General features: G+C 39.0%; 1 protein-coding gene, 1 long non-coding RNA gene and 1 pseudogene across 9 annotated transcripts in view; 1 reads left to right on the top strand and 2 right to left on the bottom strand.

Moving 5' to 3' along the window:
• Nucleotides 1–1,465: 1,465 nt before the first annotated feature.
• Nucleotides 1,466–5,515, bottom strand: LOC118900438. Of its 4 annotated transcripts, none has more exons than XR_005021145.1 (4): nucleotides 5,035–5,515; nucleotides 3,918–4,170; nucleotides 2,659–2,823; nucleotides 1,466–2,008 (listed from the first exon to the last, which is right to left on the bottom strand). It is a non-coding gene; the product is annotated as an uncharacterized LOC118900438 (long non-coding RNA). The 4 variants fall into 4 exon arrangements; XR_005021146.1 differs by having other exon boundaries at nucleotides 3,918–4,075; XR_005021147.1 differs by having other exon boundaries at nucleotides 3,918–4,210; nucleotides 5,251–5,515.
• A 282-nt stretch (nucleotides 5,516–5,797) lies between these two features.
• TTC26 (tetratricopeptide repeat domain 26) overlaps nucleotides 5,798–27,638 on the top strand; it is a 37,650-nt gene continuing 15,809 nt past the window's right edge. Inside the window, exons 1-8 of one of the 5 annotated variants that reach the window (XM_036864471.1) lie at nucleotides 5,798–5,915; nucleotides 6,422–6,559; nucleotides 8,936–9,028; nucleotides 11,045–11,159; nucleotides 12,630–12,679; nucleotides 16,206–16,351; nucleotides 17,271–17,442; nucleotides 24,305–24,379. In XM_036864471.1, coding sequence (XP_036720366.1) covers nucleotides 5,913–5,915; nucleotides 6,422–6,559; nucleotides 8,936–9,028; nucleotides 11,045–11,159; nucleotides 12,630–12,679; nucleotides 16,206–16,351; nucleotides 17,271–17,442; nucleotides 24,305–24,379 — 792 coding nt within the window. In that variant the 5' untranslated portion in view covers nucleotides 5,798–5,912. Of the gene's footprint in view, nucleotides 5,916–6,421; nucleotides 6,653–8,935; nucleotides 9,029–11,044; nucleotides 11,160–12,629; nucleotides 12,680–16,205; nucleotides 16,352–17,270; nucleotides 17,443–24,304; nucleotides 24,380–27,638 lie in introns of those variants that run through there. The other 4 variants (XM_036864474.1, XM_036864472.1, XM_036864473.1 and 1 more) reach the window with 4 other exon arrangements.
• LOC118901112 lies at nucleotides 20,313–20,690 on the bottom strand (annotated as a pseudogene).

Here is a 27,638-nt window from a genome sequence, read left to right as displayed (position 1 = left end):
GGTTAAGTGATTTGCCCAGGTCACACAGCTAAAGCAAGTACTAGAGCCAAGAACTGAACCCAGGCAGTCTATCTCCTGAAGCTACAGGCTTAACCATTACGTTATACCACCTTTCACTTATAAATGATCTCAGGGGCTTCCCTGGTGGCGCAGTGGTTGAGAATCTGCCTGCCAATGCAGGGGACACGGGTTCGAGCCCTGGTCTGGGAAGATCCCACATGCCACGGAGCGACTAAGCCCGTGAGCCACAATTGCTGAGCCTGCGCATCTGGAGCCTGTGCTCCATCCGCAACAAGAGAGGCCGCGATAGTGAGAGGCCCGCGCACCGCGATGAAGAGTGGCCCCCACTTGCCACAACTGGAGAAAGCCCTCGCACAGAAGCGAAGACCCAACACAGCCATAAATAAATAAATAAATAAATAAATAAAAAATTTTAAAAAAAAAATAAAAAATAAATGATCTCAGGTGAATCTTAAACAAATCAGTGAGGTGGGTTTTAGTATCTCTATCTACAGTACCTCTATTTCACCTCAGAGAAGTTAAGTAACCCGCTCACACCAGTAGGAGGAGGGGAGGCAGGATTCAAATTCAGGTCTTGCTGACTTCAAAGCACACAACTCTATGTCACCTTCAGCTCTTGCTAGCAGCTGCCTTCAGCACTAGGGGATGAACTAAAACGGACCTTCCGAGGATCCACACCTCAGCAGCTGGATGACACAGGGAGTTTCTTCTCTTAGGGATCATGGGATTACAACACCTGGTATTTTTCCTGTGTACATGTTATGATGTCTATATTGCTTTCTGATTTTCCAATTATCTTTTCACCAAATAAACAATTACATTAGCAATCAGAAGTTGAAAATTCGTTTGCTCAGTATCCTCACATAGACTTAGTTTTAACTAGGATAAATGCAAGTTACCTTTTATATTGAAATAAATATTGACTCCTATGTTTTGAATTCATTTCAGTTAAAAATTTGGCCATACAGAAAAATTTGGGAGTTTTCAAATAGATACCTCTTTTTTATTTTTGGATTATGGAAAATTTCTATATAAAAATAGAATGGTATAATGAGCACTCACGTACCCATCACCTAGCTTCAACAATTATCACCTATAGATTTCTTATTACATAGTTCTCCAATTTATTAGTAGTTCAGCTATGATTACATTATCCTTTAGTACTGGTTAAATCACTTTTTAAAAGGCAAAATGTTAACAGGTGTTAATAGGTGGTTATAAATTTATAGATAATTTACATTTTCATTTTAATTCTCAGCATCTTCCAAACTTTCCAGGGTGAATATGTAGTACTTTTGTAATGAGAAAAAATGTTATTTTAAAATGATTGAAAAAGGTATTTCTTTGAGTGTTTTTTTAAATATCTATTTATTTTGGCTGCACTGGGTCTTAGTTGCGGCATGCGAACTCTTAGTTGAGGCATGCATGCAGGATCTAGCTCCCCGACCAGGGATCGAACCCGGGCCCCCTGCATTGGGAGTGCAGAGTCTTACCCACTGGACCACCAGGGAAGTTCCAGGAGTATTTTTTCAAATGCGTAATCCCAGAGTATTTCTTGCTCTTTCTTAGAGCAGTCAAAAGTGGGGGATCCTTTCCCCATGAGCCCATAACTCACTGCGAGGGAGTGGGATAAAATTTGGTTTTTAAAACATTCTTTTTGATGGTAAGGTAGAATCTTTGTGAAACTAGTGAACAAAAGAAAAAAAAAAACCTAATAGCACTCAAGACAGCTAATGAATAGAGTTGCTGTGGTTCTACAGCAGAAATGTTGAGGATTCTTCTTTTCATGAGACTTTTCCTTAAGGAAAAGCCACCCGAACAAGAAATGCCAAAACTTCTTACAGTCTTTCATATTCCCTTAGCAAGTCATGGCCCTGGTGATTGACAGGTGGTTTCCAAGGACCGGCAGTCAGTATCACTGTGCACCAGGGCTAAATTGGAGCAACGGGGACTCCAGAACATCACTCCAAGCTCAGATGGGGACCACCTTAAAAAACAACCCCCCCAAAAAACACAGATTTAGCAAGATGCAATTCACATATCATAAAATTCAGCTGTTTTAAGTATACAATTCAATGTTTTTCAGTAAATTTACATAGGCATACAACCATCATCACAACCTGGGTCATTTTTACAATTCTTCAGAAACTGCTGTTCTATTGCAACTGCAATAAAGTTGCAAATTCCAACTTTGTCTCTTACCCATGCAACCAGCTTTTGTGTGTCTATGTTATTACATGTTTCATAACACATTAGATTCTTAGAGCTATAGCTGGGAATTTTAGCTTCTTCTCAAGTACACTCAATGCCATATTCTGCCCTTCATAATTACAGCTACAGTTCAAACAGCTTCTACAGGGATTTAGAGGTTTACAGCAATATCACAAACTACTGGAAATCGGAGATCATTTCAATGGATTTAGCAAGATCAACAAGGTTGTTTACAGCATAATAAGCAACAATGCCCTTAGACCTTGGCGAGAGGGGTCCCTGCCCTGGGCTCTGTGCCCTGACTGCACCCTGCACCAGATGTGAAGAGGCAATGGAGCTGAGGGGTTCCTGAAGCCCTCCACACCACACTATGGTGCCTAGGACTCGGAATTCCCTGCCCATACCACCCCAAGCCTGTTTCCATACCTGAGCCCGTCTCTTCCCAGCGCGTGTCCTCCCTTTAGGGCTACTGGGGGTGACTGCTCACAGGAGAGCGGGTGACTACCCTGGCACTTGGGGGCTGGGTGGCCACGCACATGCAGAGCCCATCAGGGTGCAGGATGGAGAGGAGAAGAGAAGAGAAGAGATGGGCTGAGAAGAGAAGCGCGTGGGCTGAGTGAACACTGAGGGTAGCTCCCTCCACACTGCCACCTCCCCCAACAGAATTCCAAGAAGTCGGAGAATTCTAAATTGGAACGTGACCCTCTTCGTGATGGTGTATTTGTCAAGGCAAGAGGATACAACATTTTAACAGTTTGCTAGGCTGATTTTAAATTTTTCAGTATTTAGACATACGGTATGTGGACCTCTCTTTGTATGGTTTCATTTACATGAAATATTCAGAATAGGCAAATCCATACGGAGAGAAGATGGGTTAGTGGTTCCCAGAGGGTGGGGGATGGAGGGGAAACTATGCATGTGCCTGTGGTATGTGTCTTTATCCATGTTTGTATGTATACAAAAGTGTATATATCAGGCAATGAAGATATGCAGTCACTCATTTACTCTCCAAGTGATTGGGGGTGAGGGTGAGGGGCGGGGAAAGGAGCTAGAGTGCAAGGAGGATGAAAAAGAATCTAAGAAGTCATACCTGCCTTCTATGAGCTTATGGTACACCTGAGTCTCTACAGGGCTAGTTATTCAGGGGGTATGTAATGTAATTCGACTATAACACAACTATCTATACACTTGGGAGAATTACTTCACTTCTCCAGATGTTAGTTCCTTAGTCTGTTAATTCTGAGGGTTGGACTAGATGTCCTTTAAAGGTCCCTTCCAGCTCTAATATTCCATGATTCGGTGATTTTAGACTATCCTTGCATCTGTGTTAACTAGGTTCAGGATTAAGATAGATAAACTAAGTCGTCCACCCAGCACATATTATAGTTCCTTACTGTGTGTAGGTGTTGGCCACAAGCCAAAGCAACAAGGCCAGGGAAGAATGGTGGGATTGAGAAGTTGTAAAACATGTCATGAGCCAATTGTATAAGAGGCTCAAATCACTTGGCTTATTGCACTCAAGACACTCAAATTAGTCACACCCAATAGTAAAGAAATTAAAGGGTTTAAGGAACCACTCTGAAGAGAGACAGGGGAAGGGAGGCATCCTCAATGCAAATGGCAGGCACGGGTTCTAGACGTAGGCAGCGGCAACCAGTGTGTCGCTGGCTTTTCTCAGCAATCACCTTCTACTCCGGCAGCTTCTGACACGGACAGTCTCCAGCGAGCGTAGCGCATGCAGTCCGTCGAGACCCTTCTTCAGCAACCGCACTCAGACCCTGTCTTTTGTGAGGTACAATCCCTAGGGTGCAACAGTTACAACCCCAGCAGCAAGGAGCCTTACCTGTGGACAAAAAAATGTTGCCTGCCATTTCAGTAAACAAAAAATGCTGTCTGCCATCAAGCCAACAGTCACTGCAGCTGCCCTGAGAGTGCATCCTGAGGGGAATTCAGGGTGCAGAAAAAGAGGATACTGGCCCTAGATAGTTAAGATGCACATCAAAGGAATAATTTCAATGAGCCCAGACACTTGCATCTTCCCATAGAAAAGCATTAAAACCTTTTACTTGAGATGTCTGTTTTTCGTAATTAGCAGTAATCTTTTGAAGTTTGACTACATTTTTTTTTTTTTTTTTCCCCAGCAAAAACTCCTATATATCCTGGCTCCTCACTTACCTCTTTGGAACAGTTCTTCAGAGCGATCTGAGAAGCTAATTCCCGGGCTATAGTCCTTAGTAAGGTTCCCCAAATAAAATATAACTGTCAACTTTAGGTTGTGCATTTTTTAAAGTCAACATACAGGTGTGGACCCCGAAAAATTAGGATCACTAAGACAAAGAGCATTGCTCACCACCCATTTCCACAAGAGTTCAGTTGTAACCCACCGCAGTTGCTGACTGACAGTAGGACTCTTAGGGGAATTCAAGGCGAAAACAGAATGAGGCATCTGTGCTTTGGACGCACACAAATAACGCAGGTCCCACAGATAGTTAGATGTATATCTCAGGAAGAATTTTAATGACCCTAGATTCTTGCATGTTCCCATACATAGAAAAGCTGAAAAGATTAACTGGGGACATCTGTTCTTTATGATTAGTAGTAATCTTACCAAGATATATGCTTGACTTCAGGTATTCCCTGGCCAAAAATCATGTATAAACTGGCTTCTCCCCTACCCCTACCGAGTAGTTGCCACAGTTTACTGAGTGGCTGTCTCCCGGGCTTTAGTCCTCAGAAAGATCCCGAATAAAACTTAAACGCACAACTCATGCTATGCATCTTTCTTTAAGTCTTTCCGCACACCTTTAAAAACAATTACTGGACCCTGGTGGTCCAGCCGTTAGAACTCCAGGCTTTCACTGACGAGGGCCCGAATTTGATCCCTGGTTGGGTAACTAAGATCCCACCAGCCCTGTGACACAGCCAACTCCCACCACCAAAAAATAAAAAATAAAAAAATCAATTTACTTATTTGACTTCACACTCCAGTTATCTTAATTTACATATTCCAAATCTTACATCAGATCTTTAGAAACAATCAAGATGGGTGCCACACTGGCCACTGTGACTCCATCTTGGGTTTCCCTATTTCTAACAAATCAGAGGTTCTATTCTAAATTCTATGAGCAGGAATCACAATATAACGTCACATCACAAGGGTAGCTTTATCTATGGAAATAAGAAACCGTATTCTGGTGAACTCCCGCCTCCAAGCACCGGCTTCCTCGGTTTGGCAGAAATTTTTTTCTAAGCTTTCCGGCACGGCACAGGAGACGGCGATCACGTGCCAGTCAGCGCCCCGTGTTGCTCAGGAGCCCAACGCCGTCCAAATCGGAAGTGGTCCTTGAAAATTACTTTCCCGGGAAACTTGTATTTGAAAAACAATGCCATTCTAATTCGCTTTTTCCTAAAGTAAACTCACAGAGATAGAGTCAAACTCTCGCTATCAGCACAGAGAACAACGCTCTCCTCCGGAGAAACTTTCACTCCTGCAGCGGTGAAAGCCTAGGGGAACCAAGACGTGGAGGGCACCGGTTCTCCGGCGAGCGCTATTCGGGCACGGACCAGTCCCCCGGCGGGGTTGCCGTGGAGACCGAGCGAGCTTTGTGGATGCCGAGGCGCGCTGAGGCCCGGCCTTCTGCTGTTCGTCTGCAGAGGGGATTCATAGGACTGACGCCAAGATGGTTAGTGGCTTTGAACAGTGAGGGAGAACTTTGAGTAGGTCCTGGGACTGGAGATTAGAGGTTCCAGACATACTTCTGGGTTAAGTCGACGATTGTCAGCAGAGGATGATGTCTGTGCCCTCCCCGTGTTCCCACGGGGGACAGGGATGCAGTTGTAAATACATGGTTGCTTTCTTCCCTCCTGCTTCTCCATTTCCCCGCTCCTGAGCTGCGCGTGGGATGGAAAGAGGACCAAGGGAAGGCTGAGATGACAGCAGCTGCGCGAAAGCATCTCTTACCTCACTCTAACTGGGGGAGATAAAGAACAAGGGAGTAGCAGTTTCGTTAGCTCAAACACAGGGTGATGGCCCTTTTAGTAAAATAACAGGTTACAGAAAGAATTTGAGTATGCTTACCTGGGGTTCGTTGTTAAGGATTTGACTTATAAATCCTGGAGCCGTCACTCTCAGTTTAATATTGACCATCGGAATGGGATCATACAGCTGTCTTTGTTGTTTCTTTCACAGATGCTTTCAAGGGCCAAACCTGCTGTAGGCAGGGACCTACCGCATACTGACAAAAGAAAGAAGAAAGGTAGGAAGATTCCAAAACTAGAGGAGCTACTTTCACAAAGAGATTTCACTGGAGCTATTACCCTGTTGGAGGTAATGTCCAAAGAAGGTTGCTTCTTAGGAGGTGAATAACCAGAATATAGAGGAATGCATGGGTGAATGCTGGTTGCTATGCTGTTGGAACAGGTGGGTGCATTCTGGGACTTTCTGTAAATCTTGTCAGGCACAGATTCCAGATACCAAGTTAACTATAAACCTGATTAAAGGTGAACTAAAATGATAGACTTATTTCTCGAGGGACACTTTTAATTATATCTAGTCCCACTGATGATGAATCCAGCCTAAAAATGTAGAGGGACATTTAATACAGTGTCAGTTCACATATTGTTCATTCCACCCCCTGACCAATTTATGGTTTATTCCTATTATATGTTATAACATTCTGATCAAATTTAAATAATTCTACCATGTTTCATGCTTTTTGTCTAAAAATACTGTATCTTCAGAAGATATTTCAAATCTCTGTGGCAGTAGTTCTCAACTTTTAATATGCATCAGAATTAGGGTACTTATTAAAATGTACATTCCTGGACTCCTGCCCTAGGGATTCTGATTCTTTACAGAATCAGCCTACAGTGGTTCCCAGGAACCCGTATTTTGGGCAAGTAGCCTAAGTGCTTCTGATGTAGATGTTCCAAAGATGCTGCACTTTGGGAAACGGCTTTCTGGGAAGCATATGTTATAGAAGAATGAAGGGGTACACCAAAGAATGAAGAGATGAAGAGTTTTGACAGCAAGCCTGGTTGTGTTGTTCCATAATCATTTCTCTAAAGCACTACAACAGCCATATTACTCTATCAACAATAAGTGTTTTAATTAGCTTTATATATCTTTCTCAGTCTTTCACGTATAGTCCTGTGTTTCTTGCTAGTGCTCTGGTATTGAGCACATTGTTTAACTTTTCTGGCATCAGCTTTCTCATCTTTAAAGTGGGGGAGTTGACTTGGAAGGACCATCTAGCTCTGTAAATCAGTGGACTGAGTGGTAGATACATGTGTAATTTTTGTCAGTCTCTTTTTCTCTTCTCTCTTTTCTTTGAGGCAGTGACCACACTTTCCTTATTGTGTAATCCCATGCTGCCTGTAAGTTGTCAGGGAGATTTTGCGCTACGCTTTCATTCTTAGGTAGCCAAAGTGCCATGATGGACGGGAATGGGAACTGCCGCGGTTTAGGATGAGGAAGTCTCGTGAGCTCTCCTGTGGCTCCAGGGAATTCCTGGGGCAAATTCAGGGAGACCTCAAATAAGAATTTCTTCAGACTCAAGGCACTGTACTCAAATTCACAGTATTTGGTGAGAGGAGAATTTCTAATATTATGGAGTTAGCTACAGGAGTAAGTTCTTATTCAGACAAGAAAGTATCGACAGATGTCTTCATCTTGTAATGGTCGAGGCACCTGAGGTTTTGTAACAGTGATCTGTTTTTTTTTAATTTTTAATTTAATTTTTAATTAATTTTTATTGGAGTACAGTTGCTTTACAGTGTTGTGTTAGTTTCTGCTGTATAGCAAAGTGAATCAGTTATACGTATATGTTTATCCACTCTTTTTTAGATTTCCTTCCTATTTAGGTCACCACAGATTAACGATGATCTGTTTAATTTTTACTTTTTTACCCATGTTTTTGACTTACCACTATATAGAGTGAAAAAAAAAAATCTCACCTTGCCATGGTCGTTCAGACTCCTCCTTCAAGGTCTCACTCCTTTCCTCCAAAACAGGACTTTTCTTTCATTGGCTGATGAATTCATGAGTATTTTTTCACAATGGACATAAATGATTAGGTGGTCTTCTAAACATCTTTAATTCTTGCAGGCCCTGGTAAGCCTGTTCAAGGGTAATAGAATGATTTACTGGCTTGTCCTCAGTGAAAGGTTATAACCTATGAATAAATATACAGGTGTGCTCACGGGACAGGTTTGAAGTGTGAAGATGAATGCGGGGTAGAGCATGGAGGGGTGAAAACATGGGCTTTGGAGTCCATGGGCTACGGTGGTCCCTGCCACCACACCTACTGGCTGTGTGTGGCCTTGAGTCCATCGCTTAATTTCACAAACTTTCAGTTATTTGGCATTAAATATTTCACATAATTCTTATGTTCCTTATATATCATCCAGAATTGTTATGAGGATAACTCTTAAATACTTTCTGGAGTAGGGTGTCAGTAAACACAGAAAAACAGCTGTGAAATATTTGAGGTAAAGGTAATTGTGCTGAGTTCTGTAGGTATCAGTTTAATTAAACTGAGATTATCTTGCTTCTATAATTTGTGATTTCCTATTGTTCATTAATAACTTAACATAGCAGTGTTTTTCCTATTGTTCATTAATAACTTAACATAGCAGTGTTTAACAGGGAGTGTACTATTCAAAGTATTCATGATTTTTTTTTTCATGAAATTTTAACGTAAAGTTCAAACGTCATGTTGGGGAACAAGAAGAGGACACTAATTTGTGGATTGGATATTGTGCTTTTCATCTGGGTGACTACAAGAGAGCTTTGGAGGTTAGTTTAAAGAAACTTTTTTTTTTATAACAGAAGGGTTTTGAAAAGTTTTTAAGCTTTGTATTATAATAATACACGCTCATGGTAAAATTCAAACAATATAGAAGGGAACAAAGGAAAAAGGAAAAAAAGTCACCCTGTATGCTTTCCTCAATCCTATTTCTTTGTTAACAGAAGTAACCATTGGCTCTTTTTAAATGTGTTGCCTCAGAAATCTTCTATATATGTTCAAGCATATTTATCTATGTCTGTTTACTTTTTCCTTTTAAATATATACTAATGAGATTGTTCAATATATTAATATTAGTCTTTCTTAAGGAAGTCTTCAGGAGAAGAAAAATAAGGCCTTTTGATAAAAAATTTCACAATTCTTTTCTCAAAAAGAAGTTCATTATTATTTTGCGTGGTTAATTTTAGACATAGGAAAGATTATATTATCTTTATATTTTTTAAGTATAGCTTTGATAGTTTTTTTTCTTGGTCATTGTAAAACCTGCAATGTAATTAACAATCTATGGAATTATGGATCTAGATAAAATTTTAGATGCCTTATGTCAAATAATTTTTAATTCATAAATGAAATTGTTTGGAACTTTCCCACATATTCTTACTCTCAAAGTGTAATCTAAGGATATTAAAAGAACCTGCACTACTAAAATGAAAAGTATCCAAGATCGGGCTTCCCTGGTGGCGCAGTGGTTGAGAATCCGCCTGCCAATGCAGGGGACACAGGTTCGAGCCCTGGTCTGGGAAGATCCCACATGCCGCGGAGCAGCTGGGCCCGTGAGCCACAACTACTGAGCCTGCGCGTCTGGAGCCTCTGCTCCACAACAAGAGAGGCCGCGACAGTGAGAGGCCCGCGACCGCGATGAAGAGTGGCCCCCGCTTGCCACAACCAAAGAAAGCCCTCACACAGAAACGAAGACCCAACACAGCCAAAAATAAATAAATAAATAAATAAATAAATTTAAAAAAAAAAAAAAAGTATCCAAGATCAGGTAATGAGGAAGTGATATGAACAAAAGCAGCAAAATCAGTGAAGGAAAAGTGAAGATGTGAAAAGGGCAGAGTAGGAGCTGGTAGTATATGTGAAAGATATAGGAGAAAAGAGAGTAACCCAAACAGAGTAAGAAAGAAAAAAGGCATCTGGGGAAGACTGATAAATAGTAAAAGAGTTTATGGAGGGACTTCCCTGGTGGCACAGTTGTTAAGAGTCTGCCTGCCAATGCAGGGAACATGGGTTCGATCCCTGGTCCAGGAAGATCCCACATGCCGCGGAGCAGCTAAGTCCGTGTGCCACAACTACTGAGCCTGCGCTCTAGAGCCCGTGTGCCACAACTGCTGAAGCCCGTATGCCTAGAGCCCGTGCTCCGCAACAAGAGAAGCCACCACAATGAGAAGCCTGCACGCTGCAATGAAGAGTAGCCCCCGCTCACCACAACTAAAGAAAGCCCGCGCGCAGCAACGAAGGCCCAATGCAGCCAAAAATAAAATGAAATAAAATAAAATTTTATTTTTATTTTAAAAATAAAATGAATCTCAGAAACTGTCCTTAACGGGGAAAAAACAGAAGAACACACCAAATTTTAAAAGTGTAAAGCCAAATAAACAAAGCCAGAGAACAAATAGAATGAAATGAAATTTGTAGGGTATTAAGGTTATCAGATTTTAAGTTAACTGAACCTATGGATTTTTAATAAGGCATCTTTTTTATGTCTTTTTAAGTTAGCAAAAAGAAAATAGTTGCTTTTCATTTCTGCAGTTTGTTAGCCCATATCAATATTAAAAGGGGAAAAAGAAAACAAGTGTCAGGTTATGTGGACAACAGCCCTGCATGGGTAGGATTGAGCCTTAGCTTCAGTATTTAATATTACAGGTATAGAATAGGTAAGGAGCATATAGAAGTCCCTAAATGTGAAGTTGCCCAATCACAGTAAGAACTCCTATTCCATTATACATAAAGGAATGGCCCATTGATTACTGCTGAAAGGGATCACTGCTTAATGTATGTTTCAGGAATATGAAAATGCAACAAAAGAGGAAAATTGCAATCCTGAAGTCTGGGTGAACCTAGCCTGTACCTACTTTTTTCTTGGAATGTATAAACAAGCTGAAGCAGCTGGATTTAAAGGTAAATGGGCCCTTTTAATATCTGGTATTCATCACTAATAGTAAGAGTCATTTTGAAGATTTTAAAACTTATTTAATTCCTTTTTCTATTGAGGAAAAATCAAGTGACATTAGAAAGCTAAAAAAAAAAAAAAAAAGCTTTACTCTTCAAAGAATGTTGGATCTTAGCAACTTTATGTTTAAAAAGAGAGTTAATCTGTGTGCTGCTTACCCTCCCACCTCCTCAGAAGCTAAAGCCAAAAAGCAGAAGGATGAGAGAAGAAAAAGGGCAGGGTGCCTTTCTTAGGCTCCACTGTGGTAGGAAGTTCATGCTGTTGGTAGGAGTTGGGTATAGTTGTTCAAGCTGTTAGGAATGTGCATTTTATAGCTTCTTTTCCTGCTTCTGAATGAGAAGCCAAGTAATTCCAACTTGAAGAATCCAGATTTCTTCCCTTTGCTTTACTTACCAGGACAGTCATCTTAGGAGAACTGGGCTCAAATTTGCAAATAGAGTAGGGCAAAAGGGAACTATGGGAGGAAAGATTAAGAATAGTTAGAGTATGAATCAAATTAAATTCAAAGAAAAGTAGAGAAAGTGGGCAAAAGAATGTTTGGAAATATGTTAGGGAAGAATGTATTTCAGGGTAGAAATCTTAGAGAATTAACTGATATATACATATTTAGGTAGAATTCCAGTTCAGAGTCATGGAATTCTAATTTTCCTAATTTAGTTATAAAGGCCTTTGAGTTATTTATCTCATGTTTCTAGACTTTCTCTGTGCCTAGAACAGTTAGACACATGTAAGGTGATCAAGGTAGCTATCTCTCTTTCCACATATATTTTTCTTTTTTATACATTGAAGTATGACTTTTTGCTGTAAAGAGATATAAGATTGAGTGTCTAGAATTAGGAAAATTCTCCAAGAGCACAAAGGGGATCTGGAACTTAAGAGGTGTTCACCTTTTTGCTTGGCTCCCTGTTTTAGATGGTAGATTATCGTGCCAGAAGATCAATGAAATGGAGACTGGGCTAGTATTTAGGAAAATATGGCACTGTAATTATGAAAAGGGGATTTCAGAAGGAATCGACAAAGAACACTGGAAGACCAGCTGAATGAAGAGTGGATTCTTACATGTACTGAGATGACCATAACCATTTGCTTCCAGTGTTTGGTTCAGTGTGTGAACTACACAGGGTGGGCTGCTACTGGACCTGTGAGGAGTGCCGTGCTATGCTTTACCACCATAGAGTAAGGAAGAAGTGTGGGCAAGAGCAGAACCTTAGAGCATTTTCCTTCTAGTTCTTGACGATGTTGCTGCTACTGCAGTAGGACTAGACTAAAATAATACATTAATATATTATAGCAGGGACGTAGCAGGATCCAATAGGTAAGGATTTGGGAAGATTTATCTGTCTCATGTCACTCCTGCAAGGGACTAAGTGCCATAGACAATTGAGTTCTTTAATAAGTATCTTGGATTTTTTTCACAGCTCCAAAAAGCCGACTTCAAAACCGCCTGCTCTTCCACTTGGCTCACAAGGTATTTACGTTCCTATTTCACACTTTTTGTTTTAATGTTTTAAGATTAAAAAAAATTTTTTAAGTATATCTTTTTTTTAATTGACGTATAATTGACTTCACACTTTTTTTTTTTTCACACTTTTTGATTTTTAAATATTTTTCTCTTTCTTTCTTCTTGTTACCAACAAGGGTGAAAGAGAATTAAGTAGAAAGTCTCGTTAATGGTATTTCTAGAACAAGTAGAATACAGGTGTTAATTTTATAGGACTTTCTCCCCCATTAATGTTTTTTTACTCTGTTTATTCAGAAATGTTAGGTTTTAGTTCTTCTTAAGCAGTAGTCATTTAAGATTAGTTTGTTTCCACCATCTTATTGTCTCTTAGGAAACAGACTCAAAGACACCTTGTCCTGACTCCTGAAAATAAATACATACCTTTCAGAATTGCCTTATAGCAATAATTTTGATCATGTCATAAAATGATTTTTAAAATCATTTTTCATATTATAAAATTACACATTCTATTAAGCAAAATATAAATATGCAATAAAAGGATATAACATCTACCATATTTAAAGCTAACTGCATTTCAACCTTTTGGCATATCTCCTTTTGGGATAATTATTTTTATATGCATATCTGTATTTTTGTTTGTTTTGCAGAATGGGATTCATGTTAAATATATATTTTTGTATTCTGCTTTTGTTTTAAACTTATCTTTATAGTACAAGTGTACCCCTGAGTCACTAGTCTTAAAAACCAGGCTTTTTTTTTTTTTTTTTTTTTAACTAGAAACCTATTGTATTATAGTTACTTCTGAGGTTTTTTTTTTTTTTAATTTATTTATTTATTATTTATGGCTGTGTTGGGTCTTCGTTTCTGTGCGAGGGCTTTCTCTAGTTGCGGCAAGTGGGGGCCACTCTTCATCGCGGTGCGCGGGCCTCTCATTATCGCGGCCTCTCTTGTTGCGGAGCACAGGCTCCAGACGCGCAGGCTCAGTAATTGTGGCTCACGGGCCTAGTGGCTCCGCGGCATGTGGGATCCTCCCAGACCAGGGCTCGAACCCGTGTCCCCTGCATTGGCAGGCAGATTCTCAACCACTGCGCCACCTGGGAAGCCCAACCAGGCTTTTTTTTAATAACAATCCATCATATGCATGTGCCACAATTCATTCAACACTTCTAGTTATTTAACTTCCAGATTGGTTTTAATTTTAATTTTAAAAATATGATTCTAACATCCTAAAATGGACTTATTGAGTTACTGAGTATGAACAATAAAAATTTAAAGCTTTTAATTGATAGTGCTAAATTATTTTACAGGAAGTTTATCTAATTGTCCAAAGGCAGTATTTGAAAATAATTATTTTCGGTGCATTTAAAAATTTTGGGAATTCCTTATTGGTCCAGTGGTTGGGACTCTGCTCTTTCGCTGCCAAGGGCACGGGTTCAGTCCCTGGTGGGGGAGCTAGATCCTGCCAGCCGGGCAGTGCGGGGGGGAAAAAAAAAATTCATGCTATAATTATCTGTCTCTCTGTTTAGTTCTTTCGATTTTTGCTTTACATGTTTTGCAGACTATCATTAAGTGTGTACAGATTTAGAATTGTTATGTCCATCTAGTGGATTGAAACATTTATCATTATGAAATGTCTCTCTTTATCTCCAAAAATCTCTCTTCACGTAAAGACTACTTTGTCATATTTGTGTAGCTCCACCAGCTCTCTTTTGGTTAGTGTTTGCTTATTGTATCTTTTCACATCCTTTCACTCTCTATCTTTCTGTGTCCTATTTTAAATGTCTCTCTTATAAACAGCATGTAAAAATGATAGAGACAGAGAAAAAACGGAAAGGGAGAAGATATAAAGAAAGAAATAGGAAAAAAAAGACGGTAAGAAGAGGGGTGTCAAGTAATTAATATGAGCTGTAACTTAAAGGCTTTCCATTGTTAAGGCTCTGCCTCCAGAGACATTTTTTTTTAAATTTTTTAAAATGTTTATTTATTTGTTTATTTGGCTGCGTTGGGTCTCCGTTGCTGCACGCGGGCTTTCTCTAGTTGCAGTGAGCAGTCGCTACTCTTCGTTGTGGTGCGTGGGCTTCTCATTGCGGTGGCTTCTCTTGTTGCGGAGCACAGACTCTAGGTGCACGGGCTTCAGTAGTTGTGGCGTGCGGGCTCAGTAGTTGTGGCACGTGGGCTTCAGTAGTTGTGGCTCGTGGACTGTAGAGCGCAGGCTCAGTTGTTGTGGCACACAGGCTTTTTTTTTTTTTTTCCAAACACACACACTGTATTTTATTTTTACAAGAGATAAATAGACTGACACCAAGCATTGTACATGGATGACCACAACAAAAGCAACAATGATTGCAATTACCAAACACGAAACACACTCATACTATGTCATAATATTGACATTCAGTCCAGTAATCCTCCACTGTAACAGCTCCTTTACTTTGCAGTGAAATTTGATTTGTATATTCTTTGCCTCTGAGTCCTTGTGGGATTTTTTTTTTTTTTTAATTCAAACAGAAAGTCACAAAAATTATACTCATCCTCATCAGTTCACTCAGTCCCATGTAATTAATTATTTTTTATCTTGATCTTTTGTTAGCACTTTTATGAGTTCATCAGTTTTTCATTAGAGTTCTGAAAATGCTTATTCATTCAGTTCAGCAGTACAGTCAGTTACCAGAAACCTGTACTTGTCAGATTCTTTTCCATGAATTTCTTGAAGATGAAAGCCTTTTATAGGAACATATTTGCAAAAGCATCAGAGTACACCCAGAACTGTCTGTAAATGACAAAAGACTTAAAAATGACCACGGTTAAAGATTTGATGAAAGTTCATAATAATGCAGTTGACAAGAAAATTAGTTATTTCTGAGATATACATTTTAAAGTAATAACTAGGATTATAACTTATAACATTATACCAGAACATATAAGATTTTTAGAAATTTCATGTAATGTCTGAAACATTTATATTAACATATTTCCATACAAATAACCCAATGAAAGTTTAGTATTAGTTGTTTTGTTTGTTTTTTTATACTGCAGGTTCTTATTAGTCATCAACTTCATACACATCAGTGTATACATGTCAATCCCAATCGCCCAATTCAGCACACCACCATCCCCACCCCACCGCAGTTTTCCCCCCTTGGTGTCCGTATGTCTGTTCTCTACATCTGTGTCTCAACTTCTGCCCTGCAAACCGGCTCATCTGTACCATTTTTCTAGGTTCCACATACATGGCGCACAGGCTTAGTTGCTCCGCGGCATGTGGGATCTTCCTGGACCAGGGCTCAAACCCGTGTCCCCTGCATTGGCAGGCAGATTCTTAACCACTGCGCCGCCAGGGAAGTCCCCAGAGACTATTTTTATTCTTTCTCTGAAAGAGAGGTAAAGAACACCAGGAGCTGAAGGGAAATAGAACAGAGACAAATGGCTGAAGGAGAAGGGGAAGTTAAAATATCCATTACGTAGGTGTTGATTTCTCTAACCGTACTCTAATGTTAATCTTTACACGTCTTTTGCTCTCTTACAATTTTAGTTTAATGATGAGAAGAAATTGATGAACTTTCATCAGAATCTTCAGGATATCACAGAAGATCAACTCAGTTTGGCCTCAATCCACTATATGCGATCTCACTACCAAGAAGCTATTGATATTTATAAGCGAATACTGCTAGATAACAGGTCTGTGTCCATTTATGCCTCCTTGAAATCTCATTTTGTTACTTTCTTCTGTACCTAGTTTGGCTGAGGACCTAGTGTCCTTTGGATCTAATATCACCATGTGTTCAAATCTATTTAGCTAATAATCTGGTGAGATTAAGAACTCCTTATTGTCTAGATCAGGGTTTCTCCACCTTTATTTCATTATTGACCTTCCAAGGAGGCTTTTTAGACTTTTCCCCCCTTAATTGCCCTCCCATGAAGTTTCAATACCATAGATATATTGTATATCTGTTTATGTACTGTATGTATATCTATGCTTTATATATAAAATGAGTATGATTTTCCACCTCTCCATAAGAACCAATTTTTGCCCCTTTGGGGGTGATATCACACCTGTTGAAAATGCATGGTCTAGGTGTATCAATTTCAGTGTTATAGTTACACTGTAGGTAACTTGCTGACAAAATTAGAAACAAATCATTCTGAAGGATTAATGTTCCAACTTTATCACTGACCACTTGGCTTCTCTCCCGCATCCCAAAAATATCTCATCCACTTCCCTTCTCCCTTCTTTTGCTTTACTGTCACAGTCTCCCACCCATTCCCATTCTCAGTCGTCAAATCTACTTGCCTTCTCTGCTTATTTGAGTTTATACTCGATTACTGATTGTTAGTTTTTTTAAACATGAATAGGTAGTAGTTGAACTTTTCCCTTTCTCCTCTAGTTGTCATCTTTTACTCTGCTTATGTCAAAACACTTAAATATTATAATACAAAAAGAAAGATGCTACACTGATTATATTCTTCTTTTTTCTTTAAAAGAAGAAATGTCCTCTTTGCCTTGCTGTCCACTTGAGCCATTAAAAAGGTCTGTAGTTTGACAACATTTCTGTGAAGTAGACTTAAATTGTTAATCCTTAATTCTTTCATCTAATAGGGAGTACCTTGCCCTCAATGTTTATGTGGCCCTGTGTTACTACAAGCTGGATTACTATGATGTGTCTCAAGAAGTCCTGGCTGTTTATCTTCAGCAAATTCCTGATAGTACCATCGCACTCAATCTTAAGGCCTGTAATCATTTTCGCCTTTACAATGGCAAAGCTGCTGAGGTAGTGATGAAATTTTTTCTTTTTTTTTTTTTTTTTTTTAATTTCTATTTTGGCTGTATTGGGTCTTCGTTGCTGCGCGCGGGCTCTCTCTAGTTGCGGCGAGTGGGGGCTACTCTTCGTTGCGGTGCGCGGGCTTCTCATGGCGGTGGCTTCTCTTGTGGAGCACGGGCTCTAGGTGCGCAGGCTTCAGTAGTTGTGGCATGCGGGCTCAGTAGTTGTGGCTCACGGGCTTAGTTGCTCCGCAGCATGTGGGATCTTCCCGGACCAGGGATCAAACACGTTTCCCCGCATTGGCAGGCGGATTCTTAACCACTGCACCCCCAGGGAAGTCCCGAAATTTGTTCTTAATTTACTTAATTCCAGTTTGAATTACCCTGTACTTCCTGGGTTATTCATGAAACTATTATCTGTTACTCTTGATTAATATCCCTTTGTTATTGCCAATGTGATTCTACAAGAACCCAACTGTATAAATATTTATATTTACCAGATATTCTAAAAAGAATGTTGACTTCTGAATTCTCTATGTGTATCTGATATACTGTAGATGATCTTTATCTATGCCTTACGTTAACTTAAATATGTTAAAACCAAACACTTCTGCTTCTTTCTCTAAAATATGTTTGTGGCTCAAAGTCATCAACATGTAATCAGAAACCTAGGATATCCATCGCTCTCTTCTCCTTCATCCACAATCTATTATCCACCAGTTCCTATCACTTCTATGTCCTGAACATCTCTTTTATCTGTCCCTTCTTCTCCTTTGCCACTGCTCTAGTTCAGGCATTCCTCATCTCTCATTGTAATTCTTTAAATAATTTCCCTGCCTCTAGTCTTGTTCTCTCCAGTCCAGCCACGGAGTTTGTTTCACACACCCATACTCTCCTACTACCATAGCTTTGCATACAGCATTCTCATTTCCTGGAGTGCCTTTCTCTGCTTGGTATACTTCAATGTCTCCTTTAAGGTTACCCCAAGAGGCAATAGTGGTAGACATTTTATAAATACTTAGAAATTGGTTAACTTATAGGCACTGTGCAGAATACTTTATATCCATTATTTAGTTTCCCTGACAATCCTGTGGATAAATTCTGTTATAGCTCTCTTTTTTTTTCTTTCGTGATTTTTTTTCCTTGTTGTTATAGCTCTCTTTTTATAGGAAACTCAGAGTATACAGGAGGCCATACATTATGATCTCATTTTATTTAACTACACACACATACACACACACACACACACACATATGCATACACACATATGTATATTGGGCTGGCCAAAAAGTTCATTTGAGTTTTTCTGTAAGATCTTACAGAAAACTCCAAACGAGCTTTTCGGCCAACCCAATACATATAGATATAAATAGATCTATAAATAGATATATAGATAGCATGTTCTATATTATATCTATATACAGGTTCAGGTGTATGTATTTGTATATACTTTATGTACAGATATTTTTAGATTAACCCTATGAGGGGGCCATGCTTAGAAATTACTTCCTTGGACATTACTTTAGTTGACGTCAGAAGCCACCAAAATTTAAATGTAAAATTTCTGCATGTGTCAAAATTTTAAAATCTCACCTTGCCGAAAAAATAGTGTAAGTGGCATCATACCACCCTAGAGTAGGGGGAGGAAGGAAAGAAACTGAAACCAGAAAATTAATTAGTATATCAAAGCAAAATTTATTGTGTAATAGCAAGGAACACTATTAACATACTTCACACTAACAGCAGATTCAACTGCTGAGTGAAACATTGCTTAGCAGCTGGGAGTTGGAGAACACGTCCTTAACGTATGCCCAGATTCACTTTTCATGGTTTATGTCGATAAAGGTGGTCAGTTGTGGCAAAAGAAATGCCTATCAGTTAAATTGCTTAGTATGCAATGGAGCGGTCCCTTTATATATCGATATTATATAAAATACATTCTTGGAATACTCATTTCAGCTAGAGTCCCTGGAGTCTGCCGAATTGGCTGGTTCCCAGCATCAGCAGTTTAATAGTAAACTGGATTTGCAATTTGATCTCATTAGAGTTTTGTTTAGAATAAGTGAAAGAAGAGAAGTGTATTCTTGCCTTTCTACCTTGAGTCAGTCTTGGGGACTTTGCCAATTTTAGTATAACATCCAACCTATTAAATGTTTACATTTTGTCTGCACATGTTCTTTCCAGAGTCTGGTATGGGTGGCATGGCTAACCAATATGCTGTAGGTCTAACGGTATCCAAGTCAGGATACCAAACTGCACTTCCCATTCACTAAAGGCATGCTTTTTCATTTGAAGTTGTGTCCATGTAGATTACATGTTGATTTTATAGTGTTCTCCAGCAGTAGATGACTATGTCAAAGGTACCCTAAGAAGCTTTTTTTTTTGGAAGCGAGAGGATATAGTTTGTGTTTACTTATGATAATTTTATTAAACCATTTAAAAGCCTCTAGTAATTCCTCTAGTAATTTTTATAATGGGCTCTATATTGTACAGTTCATTCTCTCCCCAGACACCAAAGCATTCTGCTCTTCTATAGTAAACATGAAATAATCTGTAATGATTCACTCAATTCTTAAAGTACTTTGAACACCTTACCCAAGGTTATACAACTAACAAGTGAGAAATTCAGGTCTCAAACCCTGACTCTAAAGCCCGTAGACTTAACCACTAAAATTTACTGCAGACTTAGTTGTACATTCCTCTTGCTCTTAATTTATATATATACATAATAATATAGCTACCAAATAATAAGCATGATTATTTAAATATAATCAAATAATGTGGTTATTATATCTTACCAATAAATAATTGGTAATAATATAGCTATTATATATGATTTTATATCTATATATAAAATCATACTTATTATTTGGTAGTTGCCTAATTTTCTTTTTCTTTTTTTTTCTGAAAAGGTTTTATTGTGCACTGAGGGGAGGGAGCTCTGTCCTTCTTGGCTGCTGCTTTCCTCCTGGCTGCCAGGACATTACTCAGCTCCTGTCTCTTCCTTTTGGCATGGCAGTGTGTCCCCACCCTTTTCTTGATGAACTTGAGGGCCCGCGTGTCCTTGGAGACCTTGAGCAGCTCCGTGGCCCGCCGTTCTTAAGGGGCAAAGCTGCATACCTCTTGGATCATGTCTCGCACGCACTTGGTATACTTGGTGAGGTGCCCGTAGCGGTGGCTATGCCTCGGCTTGCTCACATTATTAGTCACCCTGTGGCCCTTGTTGAGGCCAGCGGCCATGGGCCAGCACAGAGCCATGGCCCTGAGCTGCACTGGGGCCCTGAGGGTCCAGATGGTGGCGGATCCTACCCGAGCAAGGCCTCATTAACCTGCTTTAATTATCTTTAATCTAGACAAGCTCATCGAGGGTTGAGACTGTCCTTTGACATTTGTATCCCAGGACCTGGCACAATGCACACACAAAGTTGATGCCAGCTAAGTAATGGTTGAATGAGAAATTTAAAATATGACTAACAAATTAAGGGAGAATCACATTAGAAGAAGGAGGAGGTTCAAAAGAGGTCAATAAAGATGCAGATTGAGAAAAAGCCATTGGGTTTCCTGACTGGGGTTTCCTACTCTGATTAGGGTATCGTTATTATTGGGTGTTGAAGCTAGGTGGCAAGGAGATAAAGAGTGACTGAGTAATCACTTGGATTGAGAATTGTCCTAAAGGATATGGCAGAGGAATGACAAGTAGATGATGAAGAAATAGAAGCAGTGAATATAGGATGCTGGTAAAAGGAAGAAGAACACTGGTTTCAGAGGATAAAGAACTTTTATCCCCCCAAACTGGGAGGGCTCCAGTAGTGATTAAGAGCAGGAGCTTTGAAATCAGACGGACCATATTCCAGTCCTAGCTTACTAGCTATGTGGCTTTCAGTGAACTGCTTAACCTCCTTAAGCATTATCTGCAAAATATGCAAAATAATAGTGCTGAATTATTGTAGGTTTCTGTGATGTATGCAAAGTCCTTACCTTCATATACATAGTAAACTCTCAGTGAACTGAGCAATTATCAAAGATTTGGTAGGCTGAAACATAGTCAAATTTATCTTCTTCTTTATGTTTAGTGCTTCTGTATTTTAAGAAATGATTTCCTAGCCCAAATTATATTCTCTGATATTATCTTCTAAAGGCCTATTGTTTTGCCTTTTTCAAATCCAGCTTATCTGTAATTACATTTAAAAGGTTTGACTTCTCAATGAAAGACAAAGATTGATGAATTAGATTGAAAAGACAAAACCCTAATATAGGACACAGAAAATTTGAACGTAAAATCACGTATTGATGTTTCATGAGGACTATTTCTTATATGATTTCTATCATGTTGTCGTGCTTTTAGAAAGGTCATTTTCACTCTAACATATTATAAGATGACCTACATCTTCTATTTATAATTTTATGTTTTAACAGCTTTGTTGAGATATATGTAACATACCATACAGTTCACCCTTTTAAAGTATACAATTCGGTGGTTTTTAGTATATTCACCACTATGTGCAATCTTCATCGTGGACAATTTTATTTATTTATTTTTAAACACTTTTTTTTTTTCCCTCTATTTTTGGCTGTGCCATGAGGCTTGTGGGATCTTAGTTCCCTGATGGGGGATCGAACCCTCAGCCACGGCAGTGAAATCACAGAGCCCTATCCACCGGACCACCAGGGAATTCACACCACAGTCAATTTTAGAACATTTCCATTACCTCAAAAAGAAACTCCATACCCCATAGGTATCAACCCCCATTCACCAAGCCCTAAACAACTACTTAATCTACTTTCTGTCTCTATAGATTTGCCTGTTTGGGATATTTCCTGTAAAAGGAATCATATAATATGTGATCTTTTATGACTGGCTTCTTTTACTTTAGCATAATGTTTATAAAGTTCATCATGTTATAGCATGTTTTAGTACTTCATTCATTTTTATGACCAAATAATATTCCATTGTATGGATATACCACATTTTATTTTTCCAGTTGTGAGGGGATGGTTATTTGGATTGTTTCCACCTTCTGCCTATCATGAATAATGCTGCTGTAAACATTTGTATACATGTTTTTTGGCATGTTTTGAACATGTTTTCATTTCTCTTGGGTATATACCTAGGAGTGGAATTGTTGGGTCATACTGTTTTCCAGAGTGGCTGCACCAGTTTATATTCCCACTAGCAATGTATAAGAGTTCCAATTTTTCTACATCCTTGCCAACAGTTGTTGTTACCTGACTTTTTCATTCTAACTATCCCAGTGGATGTGAAGTGCAAGCTCATTGTAATTTTGATTTGTATTTCCCTGATAACTAATGAAGTTGAACATCTTTTCATGTGCAGTGAGTGCTGCTTTAAATTTTGCGCCCTAGGTAGCTCACTTGCCTCACCTTTAGTCCTGGCTGGCCCTGCCTGAGATCAAAGCTTTCCTCATAACACTAAAAGATTTTGTTTTTTCACTTTCATTCACTCCAGTGTGCAGTGAAGTTTTCCAGAGACAACATGATTTCAACATAGATTGATTGCAGACACAGATATGTCAATCCAGCTGTCGTCTGTTAAGCCAGACATTAAAGAGATTTGCAAAAATTTAAAACAGCACTCTTCTCACTAAATTTTTGTTTTGGTAAATACAGTTTTTTTAATGAAAAATATGTTATTTATATTAATGTGTAGTGGGTTTATTATTACTTTTGATTAATTGATTACTTAAAATTTCTGTTTTAATTTCTAATACAATAAATATGAATGGCTATAACACACATAAACAAAAACTCTTTGGGATCCTTAATAATTTTTAAGATTTAAAAAAGATCTTGAGATCCAAAAGCTTGAAAACTGCTGAACTAGCCTAATATTACCCCAGGCAGGGGTCCCCAAGCCCCGGGCCACAGTCCGGTATCGGTCCGCTGCCTGCTAGGAACCGGGCCGCACAGCAGGAAGTGAGTGGCAGGCAAGCGAGCGAAGCTTCATCTGCACTCCCCGTCGCTCCCATTACCGCCTGAACCATCCCCCTGCCCCCCCCCGCCCCCTTCTGTGGAAAAATTGTCTTCCACGAAACTGGTCCCCAGTGCCAAAAGTGTTGGGGACCGCTGACCCAAGGCTTTGGAATTACTGCTGTGGACAAGAGAGGAGATTAGTAAATGGATTGCTGAATAGGTGTGCATTCCTATGTGACATCGGGTAGAAAAAGTTTGTAGTGCTTAGTGAGAATAATCAAGGATTTAATTATTTTATCCAGAAAAGCTTAGGTACCCACTGATGGAAGTAGAAAAAGGAGGTGAGGAGGCTTAATGAAAATTATAGAGTGGCAAGATGGGAATAGCAGAAAGCTGAGGAAGGAGGTAAGTGAGTCTAGGACATTAGTGAAGACACTGTGGAAATGGCTGACCATTTCTTCTAAGGGAAGTTAAGGGTGCAGGATAATACGGAAGAGATCTGATAGGTCTAATAAATAATAACGTAGAGGGGAGAAGTTATGTTAATTGCATCATGTAAATTAAGGCCAATTCAGCAGGAAGGAGATAGTATGAAAATTCAGGACATAGGTGGAATGGTCAGATTGAAGAATCAACCTTAGTTGTTAAAAGTTTGTCACCTGAAAGAAAAGACTAACTCTAGGAGTCTACAAACTTGGGTTCACCAGTTTCAAACTTGCTGATTAGTGTAAGGTTCAATCACTTAATGTTTATAAGCCTCAATGTTCTCATCTGTAAAATGAGGATAATACTAATTACATTGATTATTTCTTAGAGTCCTGCAGAACAAATGGAACAGCATGTTAAATTCTTTGTAAACTATAAAATATTGTAACATTTTATATGTGATATAAGAACTATACACTTCTCATTTTCATAAGGCTTTCCTTTTTTAATTTCAGGCAGAACTCAAAAGCTTGATGGACAACGCTTCTTCTTCCTTTGAATTTGCTAAAGAGCTCATCAGGCACAATCTGGTGAATAATAGTTTGCAGTCTTGACTGACTTGAGGCCTACCCTATTTTGGTACATCACAGTGGTTAGAAAGATGAATGAAGGGAGTCATCTCAGCAAGTATTTCTCTACTTTAAGTAAACTCTTGCTGTGCAGGAGAGAGAATGAGTTTAAGATATCAGGTTCTTTCCTCAAGCAAATCCTTATTGGGAGGGCAGAAATACATTCTTAACATTTAGAAAGAAGTGTAAGGCAGCGAGATCCACGTGTTCATTTTGTTGGCAAAGACAAAGGAACATATCTCTTTGGGTTATAATAAATGGGAAAGATATTCTGATGAAAGTAAAACTTGAGCTGGTCTTTGGAAGATGGCTGGGATTTATAGGCTTCATTTGTGGCAGGGACATGGATGAATGAATGAAGAAGACATATGTGATAGGTTGTGAGCAGTTTGAATTTACTGGAACAGAAAGTTTGCACTGGGGCACAGTGAAAAATTAAAGTTTTACTTAGTGAAAAAGTAAAAAGGGGGTTAGGTTTAGGGCTGGATTATGATGGCCATTGCTAAAAAAAAAAAAAACATTCAGATGAAGTTTCAAGTTTGATTCCATTGACTATGCAGTAGAGTGGGTGCAAAGCAGCTGCATTCAACTCAGACACCCGGGACATTGAGAAAATTATTTAATATTGTTGAGTTTCAGATTCCTCATCTGAAAATGGCAATAAATAACTACTCCTTTTCCTTCTGATTTCTCTGTACCTTCTTTGGCACCAAGTCTCTGAGTATGAATGCCGAAAACCGTAGCTGTTTTAGACTCTCTCTTCCCCTTTATCTCTGATAGCTACTCAGTCACTTAATCCTATTAATTCTTTGTTGGTATTGTCTTATATTCATTCCATTCCTCCTCTAATTCAGGCCTCCATCACAGATAGCGTTTTTTGTGGTTATTTTTTATTGTGAGCTTCTGCCTCTAATCTTTTCACTTCTAGTCTAGTTTATAAATTAAAGACAGATTAATTTTTGTGGAGAATGATGTGTTAGAAGTAGTAGTCTGGAAATTAAACTTGGAAAGAGATTAAGACCAGAGAACAGGTTTAGGAGTTTTCTTAAGAGTAGTGATAGTTGAAGAAAGAGTTAAAAACAGAGAAAAATATGGTTCCAAGAGAGCATTTGTACTTAAGTGGCTGGAAGAAGGAGAATAAGAAAATATCTCAAGAAAGGGCAGGCGAGAAAAAGCACCTAGATAATGTACAGTTGACCCTTCTGCAACACGGGTTTGAACTGCATGAGTCCACTTACACACAGATTTTTTTCAGTCGTACATACTGCACGGTCTGAGGTTGGTTGAATCCTCGGATGTGGAGGAGCCATGGATGTGGGTGGCTGACTATAAATCGTACTCGGATTTTCAGCTGTGTGGAGGGTCAGGGCCTCTACACCACCCACTCTGCCGTTGTTCGAGGGTCAACAGTAATGTCATTGTTAAATTTTTTTTCTGATTTTTATGCAATTTTTAAAGGTTGCACTCCATTTACAATTATTACAAAATGTTGGCTATGTTCTCTGCGTTGTACAAATACATCTCTGTATCCTATCTTACACCCAGTAGTTTGTACCTCCCATTCTCCCACCCCTATATTGCCCCACCCTCCACTGGTAACCACTAGTTTGTTCTCAATATCTGTGAGTCTGCTTCTTTTCTGTTATATTCACTAGTGTGCTGCATTTTTTAGGTTCCACATATAGGTGTTATCATACAGTATTTGTCTTTCTTTGTCTGACTTATTTCACTTAGCGTAATGCCCTCCAAGTCCATCCATGTTGCTGCAAATGGCAAAGTTTCGTTCTTTTTTATGGCTGAGTAATATTCCATTGTATATATAGACCACATCTTCTTTGCCCATTCATCTGTTGATGGACACTTAGGTTGCTTCTAACTGTAATGTCATTACAAGTACACATTTTAATCACCTGGGAGATTTTTAAAAATAATGATGGGTGAGATTTTTACTGAATGGTTGGCTAGGGTTCGGCCATGAGTACTTTTCTTAAAAGTTTCCCAAGTGGACATAATATACAGCCAGAATAAAGAACTGTTATATGTGCGTATAACTGGAAGATGCATATTAGCTAGCAATAGGAATTATTCTTGGAGGGTGGGATTAAAGAGAAAAGCGAAAAAATGGAAATTTTCCTTTTTCCTGTTGTAATAGTATATGTAAGTTTTTTCCAATGAATACAGATTACCTTAATGTTTAAAACAAAACCTGAAAAATATTAAGCAATATAAATTGTTGTTAACATCGACTTTTGGAGTCAGATCTGAGGTCAAAATCAAGTTATACCATGTACTAGCTTTGTAACATTGGGTAAGTCACAAACCATTGATGAGTCTCCATGTTCTCATATGTAGAATAGGGGAAATTACAGTACCTACCCTATTTCCTTGTGAAGATGAAATGAGGTAATGTGTATAAGGTACCTCAAGCAGTATGCAGCATATAATAAGCATATAGTAAACAGTGCTTTTGTTGTCATGCTATTCCATCGGTGTCAAAACTGCAGGTATGTCATGGAGCAAGAGGACAGAATAGTCCATTGAATTTGGCCAAAAGGGTTAATTTGTGACTTGTAGAGTGAGTTTACTAGTGTGCAGAGAGCAGAAGCAAGTTTTCTGGGAACTTAAGGAGTGAGAGGATGAGAAGAAAGTTGAAGCAGGGAACCACATACTTTTAAGGTGTGGCGTTGAAAGAAAGGAGAAAAATAAGGTGCTATCCAGAGGCAACAGTGGCACCAAGTGGAAGATTTTTCCAGAGAGCAGGAACCTTTGTGCATGTTTGAAGTTGAGAAATGGGACCAGGATTAATGAAATAGAATGATTGCTTAATACAGAAACAAGATCTAGATGGAGTCAGAAGTTATGGCATCAAAGAAGATAGATGAAGGAATTAATCTTGGCAAGAGAAGGGAGCATCTCAGACAAGGAGGAAGCAAATAAGATGACCATATGGATATTTTGATATAGAAAAAAGAGATTAGGTCGTTTATGCCTGATTGCCTTGATTTCTGTATATTTATTTGTGACATAACTGTGTGCCAGATACTGTGCTAGGCTCTGAGTACAGAACAGTATGCAAAACTGTCCTTTCATGAATGATACTTTTGTTTTAGCTATTCTCTGTAGCATTTATTATCATATGACAACATACTTAAGTTTGCTCTTTGAAGGTCTCTCCCCACCTGAGTACAGCCTATATAGTGACAGGGGAGTGACTTGTTCC

This window comes from Balaenoptera musculus, chromosome 9, assembly GCF_009873245.2.
Source record: "Balaenoptera musculus isolate JJ_BM4_2016_0621 chromosome 9, mBalMus1.pri.v3, whole genome shotgun sequence".
Classification (NCBI taxonomy): Eukaryota; Metazoa; Chordata; class Mammalia; order Artiodactyla; family Balaenopteridae; genus Balaenoptera; species Balaenoptera musculus.
The sequence above is the reverse complement of the archived record's forward strand: the minus strand, read 5'-3'. Positions and strand labels throughout refer to the sequence as shown.